The sequence below is a fragment of the Pundamilia nyererei genome, unplaced genomic scaffold (genome assembly GCF_000239375.1).
Source record: "Pundamilia nyererei isolate P.nyererei 1_Seehausen unplaced genomic scaffold, PunNye1.0 scaffold00004, whole genome shotgun sequence".
Lineage (NCBI taxonomy): Eukaryota > Metazoa > Chordata > Actinopteri > Cichliformes > Cichlidae > Pundamilia > Pundamilia nyererei.
In genome coordinates, this window is record NW_005187405.1 from 2,671,332 (window position 1) to 2,681,573 (window position 10,242).

Sequence of the window (10,242 nt, forward strand, 5' to 3'; positions counted from 1 at the left end):
GCATGCGCGTTTTACCCATATTCTATCGCGATATTTCATTTTCTTATCGTTGCCCAACATTATACCGGTATTACCGTGAATGGTATGATATGGTCCAGCCCTTCTCTGGATGGCTTTGCAAAGTGTCAAAGTTGTAGTATAATCATAAATATCCTCTTTTTTTTTTTTCAACAAGCCACACTGCTTTTCTGGGAAAAATGATGAAAGTTTTAATACCCAAATGAATCTGTATGGAAAATACTACTATCCCAACAACTTGTTTCAGTCAAAAAGAGTAAAACCCTATAGTTTAGTTCCAAAAAATGTATATGGCAAGTTTAATTTATTTTAATACTGAACGGGGTCTAGAAGGAGTTGGGAACAAACATACACGCACTAAATGATCGTTATAGTAAGATGTTATTATGCAGTTCTTTTACTAATCTGGCCCACTTGAGATCAAACTAGGCTGTAAACAGAAACTGCTCCACATCCTACTTGCAGATGAAACTCATTTATTCAAGATACAATCATAAACTTAATGAAAATGCTGATACCTCTATGCATGATTTGATGTTTTTCTCTTAGGTAGGCAAGGCCTCTCAAAACCTGTTTCAAAGCGGAGAAAAATTAAGGAAGTCAATGACGCTAAACAGGCTTGATGCTACAGAAAACAATATGACAGAACTCATCCTGAACTAAGAGTGACAAGTGTTTAGATGCACTTGTGCAAAGCAAGTATGGTTATTTTGATCCTAATCTCAATACAAATCATAACATAACTATGACAGAACGTGATTGTTTGGTTGTTTGTTTGTTTTTAAACACCTCAATTAATTAAATTAAAACACTACATTGTTTCATTAATGTCTACCACTTACTACCACATTAGAACATGACAGCAAAAAATAATACACTTACAGCAATGCTGACTTTGCCCAGAATCTCTTCAGGAATCCGCTTGGCTTCTTTCATCACCTGGTCCAGAGAGCCACCATCCTACACCAGAGAGATTACAGCAACTTGTGATACGAGTGCTAAAATAACAGAAGGCAGCCTGAAGACTGAGTATTCAGAAAGTAAATGAAAATGCCAACAGATTGATTCTTAAAAACAGTTACGCAAAAGTAATAACAGACCTGCGTCTGTAAGGGGCTGATGATGAAAATGAGGTGGAATTCAATTGAAGATTGAACTGAGATGCACATTGAGACTGGCAAGAATTGGCAGGATTAGGAACAAGTATATCAGATGGAGAGTGTATATCTTGGGACAAGGAAGAAGGCACTGTCAGGTGCAAAGAAGAACTCAAGGCGACTAATGTAGCCAGTGACTGGCTAGATTATTCTATCCTTTTTGTGAATACTGTAAAGAATTAACACAGTTTGTGTACCTCATTAACCCACTTCCAACAAATTACTGCTGCATATGCATACACGCATATACACACACCCACACACACCAGATTAATTCAATTACAAAGACATTGGGCAAAATGGATAGGGATTTTAAACAACATCATTTGATTGTTTGGGTAAAAAACACTTTTTAATCCAGTTGTCCTCTCTATAAATCTTCAGCAACAGATAAGAGAAAAGATGATATCTTTGTTGGGATCAAAACACTACTGGAATACAATTTTTTTAACTCTTACCATGTGTTCCATGCAGATGCTGATTTCTCCATCGCTATAAAAAGCTCCATAGAAACCCACAATGTAGGGAGAATTACACTCGTGTAGTACCTGAAGCTCTCTGATGATCTGGTTTCTTATTGCAGGTTTTATTTCTAAATGTATGAGCTAAACACAGAAGAAAGGTGTTATATTAAATGGGTATCAAAGGGTGAACACTAATACCAGAAAGATCAACTCAAGTATAAAAGACCCAGCAGCTTTTTGTTTTATAATTGCAAAAGCTCACTTTTCTGGCCATGATTATGCCTGAAGGTTTGTGGCACTCCTTGTTGACCACTCCTCCGTTGCCTGCACCCAGCTCACAGATACGATGGAAGTCATCATCTTTCAGCTCGCCAACCTTGGCCTTCTGGGTAAGGAAAGCTTCTAATCTTTTCTTTTGTTGTTCATCCAGGTCCAGCTCCTCCAGTATTTTCTTCAGCGCTTCTAAATTGGCCCTGATAAAATTAAGACACAGTTTAGAATAACATATTTTCAAACAACTGCAAAATTTTAACTCAGCAGGTCAACTTACTCAGATGTAATCTCTGTATTCATGGAGGTGGATAATCCATCACTAGCAGGAGCAATGTTTAAGGGCACTGGTCTCTTTTTAGGAGCCATGTTTATTTGAGGGTAAAATATGAACTTGGACTGAGTGACACTTTCCTCTACAGCTACAGATGATAAGATCCTGTAATCGATATGATTTAGAAATTGCTGACAAGGTAAGGGGCCTGTGATTAGCACGTGCAACTTTGGGAGGTTAGATAATAGACAAACACTGTCTTGTAGACTAGATGCTATCTACTTGACGTTTTCTGTTTAGCTGTTACCAGGTAGGACAGTTAACCTGGCTAAACTTACTTAATTTGTGTCTTCAAATCAACGCCGGCTTAACCTGTGACTCAGCTTAAATCGAATTTACTACAAGAGCGACACATCAAATTATGAATACAAATACGGTAATAGAACACCAGTCTTAGCTAGCTAGGTTAGTGTTAGATGAGTAGACGTAGCACGACAACTAGCATAATGGTCACCGCACTTGCACCAAAATGTAAATGTCCAATTAATCGAGGATTAACTAGCTACAACGTAAAGGCAAAAAAAAGATTTTCAAAGCTAAAGCCATAACTATCAGCACATACACGTTAGCTAGCTATCTAACTAACTTCATCTGCTAGCTGTTGCGTGACAGCCGCACATTTCACGCGAGTCGAAAGCAAGCGGATGTTTGTTCACTTTTCTTCCGGTGACTTCCCCCTTTGTTTAAGTTAGAAACATTAGCTTAACTGGCTGTTTTATCCCAATATCTTCTTTCAGCGGGGTAGGTGTGTTATTGCTGTAGACACCGGGGTCTAGTGTCTTCAGCAGGGATGATCACGGGGGCGCGGTGCAGTCAAGACTGAGCCTTAAGTAGTCCAGAGTAGCAATCTCGCGATATTTTAGACAGCTGCGCGAGCAGCAGTATGAACCATCGACGGTATGAACGCTGACTTATATAGATACTTCATGCTTCCAACAGATACCAAAGCATACGTAAACAGATGGCCGAATGAAATGAAACTCTTTAGTAAAAAAGGAAAAATAAAAATAATTAAACAAAACCCGTAAATTAGTCTCGTTATTTGATCATTTAAATTTAATTCGATTTTTAAAAAACGTATTTTATTTTATCGCTCTACTTGTGTATTTACATTACATTTTTTAAAACGTGCAACCTTTTGTACAAAGGACTTTAGCGAATACATGCTGTGAGGGCCTTTTGTTTTGTAAAATGGGAAATAACAAAGTTGTAAAAAATATTGTAAAATAATAAAAAACAAAAGATTTAAAGTTCATTCTATTTGTTAACCTGCCTTCAAAGACATATGGATCTATCTTTGAAGGCACTAATAACACTTATTTCTTTAGAACACTATCCGGAATGCAGGGTTTTCAAATATTTATTTATATAAATAAATAATCGTGAAGCTGATGGTACTGCTTGAAAGTCTTTCGGATCTATAGCCTTCCAAGCTGCCTGTTTGATTGGCTAACAATTCATCCATTCACCTGAAGCACAAAACGGAGGCCTGAGACTTTCTATTGTGACTGCGCTTCTTTCTCGGATTACCAACATTACCGTGCGAAGGTCTCAAGCCAGCCTTCATTTCTTTATTTCATCCTTCCACGCTGCCAGCCTTTCTTGTATTTATTTATTTTTTGTTATTTTTTTAAGTTATCATGGGCAATAATTCTCCAGACTTTCGAAAGACCCTCTGTTTTTTCTTTGGACATTGGTTGATTTTTCACTCAGGTTTGGCCAAGTTGTTGTACCTGACCATTTTCAGAAGACTATGTATCTGTTTTATGGTATTAAGCCATTTAACACTGACCTATGAATTATGGAAGCAAAAAAAAGCACTTTGAAACCAGTGTAGTGTCTACACATTGTAAGAACTATTAGCTCAAACACAGCATGTCAGCATGGTGTGCAGTGTGTTCTTCAGAGAAAAACAATTGAAGAAACAAATGAACACAATCTGAAAATCATGTCTTTAGTGGAACACTGGAAGTGATGGATTTGCCTCATCAGAATCTGGACCACAGCACTGCAGAACAAAATACAGCCAACAAACAAAAAAGAAGAGCTTGAATCTTGTTCAAGAACCCTGGAGAACTATTCCTAAGAAAGCTTAAAAGAGTTCAGGACATACTGAAAAATAAGGGTGGTACCACTTTCAGGCTCTTTAGAATTGTGTAAACTATTTTTGTATTCCGAATGTATTTTTACACACGTTTCAATAAATCTGAGTTTCCTAGCACAATATAATGAAATGAGGGGTGTTTTTCTAAATCCGCAAAAACTGGACAGACATGAAGACTTATCAAATTAGGAAAATCTATTTCAAAACCATCTACACAATTTATTTTTTGTCTACATCATTGTGAGATGCAGTTTATTTTAATAAATGTTGTAAATACAAGAGTGCATAAAAATACATTCTGAAAAACAAACAGACGAACAATCAAGTAGGCCAAAAACAAAAGCACCATTTAAGACTCTGGATGGAGAAAGTGTAAACCCAGGAATTTAAGTATATCACTAATTCTGCATGACAAGAACAAAGAAGCTCAGTTAACTTTCTTCAGATTAACCTCTCACAGTCCTACAGACACATCTGAAAGCTAACGATACATGTAGCTCATCTTCAAATGCATGTGGTCCTTCCACACTTGCTGTGTGATTTCCTTTCAGTAGATGGCACTCTAGTTCACTTCTTTGAAGCCTTCAGTTGCATCAGGTCGGGTTGAAAGAGCTTCCTTTGAACAGCAGGAGAAGCTTAAAGATATAAAGAGAAACGAAGGCAGAATGAACAGATAAATAAGAATGACTAAAATACACACACACAAAAAAAATGCTGCGATTCAGTTGGCTCTGAAGAATTTTTGCTCCTTTTAATTAAAAAGTTTCTGATGCGAGCCAGTGTGTTTATATATACTGCATAATACAAATACATTAGTAACAGACTTATTATCAAAAGCCGGATCCTTTAATTTCAGGTCATGGTTATAGTGTACTCCCATCCACAAACATTACGCCATTAAAAAAAAAAGGGAAATCTGAACTCGGTACGTCCATCAACAGCATACCGTCTGATGTGTTTGGTCTGGATGAGAAGGTCAGGGAGTTTGCTGTTTCTGGTGTCTGGCAACAACATGCTAACGGCAGCAGCCATAATACTGGCTGTGCCAAAAATGATGTAGGGAAGGATCTTGCTGTATAGACCTGCAAGAAAAATAAAAGGCATTTAAAATGGAACGATGAGAGATCTTTTCACTGTTAAAAGGATTTCCACATCATGAAGATGTGCACAATACACAAGCATTAAGAATTATATTACAACATTTACAAATACATTTAAAACCAGATCAATAAAGCAATATACTGGCAACAAAAAAACAAAACGGAAAAAGGGAAAAATGGTGTTAGCACATTCTCTTGTACACAATAATGGAAGGAGGTCAGGTTACCAAGATGTATTTCAGAAATAAAAAGATATACAGAGTCCAGAGAAGATGAGAAAACCATTGGGGAAATGAATATACAAAATTGTAACCAACTAAAAATAATTTCAAGAGAGGTGGAAAACAGACTTCCTTAATCAAACCACTTAAATCACACATGACAACTCTAGGTCACAGTAGAAATGAGGATGAGGCCTCTGATAATAACTGCATGTATAATGTTATTTATTAAACCGTCAATCCTAAAGTGGACTTTGTCATTTGAAAGTGGTCTCTGTTGATTTTACACATTAAGGTCAATTCTGTTGTCACGGCTTCCTTCACTCAGGCTCATGAACTGCAAACCTATTACAGAAATCATGATCAAACCAGGGTGCAATGTTAGGCTGTCCAATCAAAGTCCATCCATCCAGTTTCTTCTGCTTATCCGTTTTAGGGTTGCTGGGAGACTTAATTATAATAGGGTGAGACAGACAACCATAGATGCTTCACATCTAGTTAGCCTAACCCCACACATGTCTATAGACTGTACGAAGGAGCCAGACTACCCACACACGAGGAAAACCCACACACTGTGTACCGACTCCACACAGAAATGCCCTAACATGGATATAACTCTTCTCGCTGTGAGCCAGCAATGCTAACCACTGCCCCTGTTATCAAAGTGAAACACTAACTGAAATACTAAAATGCCAGATTAGCCCCGAACATGGATATTGTTGCTTCAGCTTTGATGCCCATGCACCACCCCTAAGCTCTCTGACCGAAAAACAAAAAGAAAGCACACTTACCCATGTAAAGTAAATAAGGACATATGATAGCTCCTATTCGTGCAGCTGTGGCGCAGATCCCCAAGCCCATGTTTCTGACCACAGTGGGCATCAGCTCAGTGAAAAACACATAGATAAAGCAGTAAGCAGCAGATACACCAGTCTTTCCCACCAAAGCCAACACCTGGACTATGATGGGCATGTCTGGAAAGAAAAAGGCAGTGATTAGAAAAAGTTTAAACAATGTGCTAATCTACCGAGTGTTCTAGTTAATTCCTGGCACTGCTAATATTGTACACATACCTTCAGGAACCAGCTTTATAACCAGAAGCATGATACCGCAGAACATCAGCGTGGTGAAGAGTAAAGTGGGCCGTGGAGCCCTATCAATCAGAAGCCAGGTGGCTACATACACAACAATGTCAATGGCTGCAGAAATGAAGCAGTTGAGGTAGATGTTTCCATGCAGGTTGCTGCTATTGAGAGAGAGCCCATAGTAGACCATGGCCACAGAGATCCTGCAAAAAAAGCATAATCAAGACTCAGCAATACAAGTTTGTTTTACATTAGACAGCATAATTATTGCTACTAAAACATGCAACACAATATCTGGCATTACTGTATATTTCCGGAAAGCCCATTACCATATGAAAACACCTAAAATTGTTATGTTCCTTATGTTATGGGTGCGCATCAAGTCCATGTAAGTGTATGTCTGCTCCTCTTCATCTTTATTTTGCTGAATTAGACACAGAAAGAAACAGAACATTATAGAGCAAAGTCGTCTGTCCACATTGAATATATAATAATTTCAGATTGCATGGTGGAAAAGTATTGTGTGATTTCTACAATTTAAGTTATATTTTATACTGGAGCACAATGGCTTTCATAGCTCAAGGAAATAATAAGAAAAAAATGGTACCATGAGCTCCAAGCAATCCCCAGCTCTGAATATGACCTCAGGGGCGGGGACTCTGTTCCACTGGGCAGCCTTACGTATGACAAGCTCAGCCTCCTCCACTCGACCTTTCTGCAAAAGCCAACGAGGCGACTCAGGAATCAAGCTGCACACACAAGAGCAGTGAAAAGCGTGTAGCAAAACATGCACCTCAAAACAAGATTTTTCCAGATTCAGTGAAAACACGTGTTATCTATCACAACTGTCACCCAAATGTCGTCCAGGCTGACTGACAACAGTGTTATCTTGTCTGAACTGATCGTGAGTGAACTTTGCTTTTGAGAAATTAGTTTCATGCGCTCGTAAAAAGGATAGTGAGGCTGGACTTTGTTTTATGTGTGTGCCATTCTGGTTTCTAAAAGAAAACAAAAGACTTATTGCATCACTCAGCAAAACCCTCAGTGGATTTGACAGCATGACAGTTTTCAGTAACGCCAGTTCAGTAATGTACGGATTTGATGTACTGTGTGATACCAGATGTAACTAAATCTACATGTCAGAATATATATGAGGAACAATTCTGAGGTTCATTAATTAAGTTCATTAATCTGTTTTATTTAATTATTCCTGTTTATTTAGATCCTGTACTGGGTTGGGTCAGTTGTTGTTTTCTCTCTCTCTGTCTGTGTGGTGGACACTCCTCCAGTATATATACACTCCTGTCAAAAAGATATTTTTCACTTGTTTTCACTCTAAGCAGTCCTTTGGGAAACTAAGTACAACGTGTGACTCAGTAGCTTGTAGAACCACCTTTAGCAGCAATAACTTGAAGTAAAAGTTTTCTGCATGACTTTATGGGTCTCTCATATCGCTGTGAAGGAACTTTGACCCACTCGTTTTTACAATGTTGCTTCAGTTCATTGCAGTTTGTGGGCATTCGTTTATTTGCTCTTTTAAGGTTTTGCCACAGCATTTCAGTCAGGGTGAGATCTGGACTTTGACTGGGCCACTGCAACACCTTGATTCTTTTGTTTTTCAGCCATTCTGTCGCAGATTTGCTGCTGTGGCTTCAATCATTGTCCTGTTACATGACACAATTTGGATGAAGCTTTATCTGTCCGACAGCTGGCCTCACATCTGACTTAACAATACTTTGGTATACAGAGGTGTTCATGGTCGGCCTAGTGATTGCAAGGTGCCCAAATCCTGTGGCTGCAAAACAAACTCAAATCACCACCCTCCACCACCGCGCCTGACAGTTGGCATGACATGTTTGTGCTGATAGGTTATTTTCAAATTTTCCTAATTTGGCCTTGCCTGCCTAAAGGGCATTATTTCATAAATCTTCTGGTTTGCTTTGATGCAACTTGCACTTGAACAGTTTTTTATGTTATATATTAACACAAAGACAAATAAAACCAAAAAAAAATAGATTCGTTTAGCTTGGCTGGTTAGATTGAAGGATAAATAAAAAATATTCTAATTCCTTACGCTGAGTGACAGAATATGTACATGTAATGTATCTGACTAAACAAAAACATTATCTTGCAGGCATTGACTAACTTCTGTTCTAACTCTGCATTCATCAAACGTTCCAGAGTTACTTTCACAGTGAATCCAAATAGTACATGCACAAATTTTGATGTTGCCTGCTGTAACACGTCTGTTGGTCTCCACTCGCTGATCAAATATTTCTATAATGTATGTGAATATGTTTTATACTTTTCATAACAAGAAGCAAAGTTGCTGTTATGAGACATCCACATGCAGCATCACATGGAAATTGAGTTTAACAAGTAACTGTGGACTCAGTTTTCCAGTTTTGTTTAACAGGAACCTGTAGCTACTTATTGACAAGGCTGGGCATGTCGTGAACACCACAAATATAAACAGCAGTTATGTGAGTTAGCTATGTCATTGTATCAGCTCCAGCTGCTCTGGTCATTTTCATCAGACCACAATATTATATATGTTTTATTAGAGTTAACCCAAGAGACGCTTATGTTATGTTTTTGTTTTTTTTGGGTTTTTTTTTTTTAAAAAACAGCCAATAGCACTTACAATAATATCATGGTAAAATCTTTCCCCATTCAGATTTTTTACGTAACCTTTAACTGAATGCTAAAACCCGAATACTGACATGTTTCTCTAAAATTGCATTGCTAATATCGGATTAATGCACTGAAATGCAGGGGTGCACAAAGTCCTAATAAAATTCTCTGTGCACTGGTTACATGAATCATCATCCATTAGATTTACCACCACGTTGGAATAAATAGGAAGCCTGGGAGGGCAGCAGCAACCAGCAGCATCCTCCAGCCACGTATGAAGTAAGCAAAGAGAGGCAATAAGGCATAACCAAAGCCAAACCCAAGACTGTGTCCCAGCAGAATGTAGGTCACCCTGGCAGACTTACTCAGCATTTCAGAACCTGGACAAGACAAAGATGAAGGATTGGGCTTTAATGAAAGGAAACATGAGAGGATTGGTTTTCTGAGACAATGGCTTAAAGGAGTATTTTACTTTAGCCTAGAGCCTTGGAGATGAAAAGTAAGCTACAAAAAGCCAAAACGCCTTTCTTTCAAGGAGCACAGCCTTAGATCAAAAGGATGCTCCTTCAATGCTTGAGGCACTTTATCTGATTTCATGGAGATACCTCTGGAGCTGAAAAATACAGCTTTGTTCAGACAAACAGGAGTCGGCAATCATAGTCAGAAGAAATTAAATAATATAATAAATTATGGTTAGGATCACCACAGATGCTGATTAGACCTCTCGGGGTTAAAGAAACTTTTATGTAGACTTTAATTCTGCTCGTTCACATGAAAGCTTCTATTGGCTGACCTTTTATTTATAAAATGTCACCACAGCGGAAGGATCAACGTGTTTGGCACAATTTTTTTTTT

At 38.1% G+C, this 10,242-nt stretch overlaps 2 protein-coding genes across 2 annotated transcripts in view; both read right to left on the minus strand.

Moving 5' to 3' along the window:
- The window catches only part of map2k2b (mitogen-activated protein kinase kinase 2b), a 7,754-nt gene extending 4,680 nt beyond the window's left edge, over positions 1-3,074 (minus strand). Inside the window, exons 1-5 of the mRNA XM_005721163.1 lie at positions 2,190-3,074; positions 1,902-2,112; positions 1,634-1,780; positions 901-978; positions 537-588 (exon numbers count right to left, since the gene is read on the minus strand). Of these exons, the coding sequence (XP_005721220.1) occupies positions 537-588; positions 901-978; positions 1,634-1,780; positions 1,902-2,112; positions 2,190-2,278 (577 nt within the window). The 5' untranslated portion in view covers positions 2,279-3,074. The remainder of the gene's footprint in view (positions 1-536; positions 589-900; positions 979-1,633; positions 1,781-1,901; positions 2,113-2,189) is intronic.
- A 1,817-nt stretch (positions 3,075-4,891) lies between these two features.
- Positions 4,892-10,242, minus strand: part of LOC102215680 (solute carrier family 22 member 5-like) — a 6,799-nt gene continuing 1,448 nt past the window's right edge. The window contains exons 2-8 of the mRNA XM_013911523.1: positions 9,596-9,767; positions 7,361-7,502; positions 7,083-7,177; positions 6,742-6,956; positions 6,460-6,642; positions 5,294-5,429; positions 4,892-4,982 (exon numbers count right to left, since the gene is read on the minus strand). Coding sequence (XP_013766977.1) covers positions 4,910-4,982; positions 5,294-5,429; positions 6,460-6,642; positions 6,742-6,956; positions 7,083-7,177; positions 7,361-7,502; positions 9,596-9,767 — 1,016 coding nt within the window. The 3' untranslated portion in view covers positions 4,892-4,909. The remainder of the gene's footprint in view (positions 4,983-5,293; positions 5,430-6,459; positions 6,643-6,741; positions 6,957-7,082; positions 7,178-7,360; positions 7,503-9,595; positions 9,768-10,242) is intronic.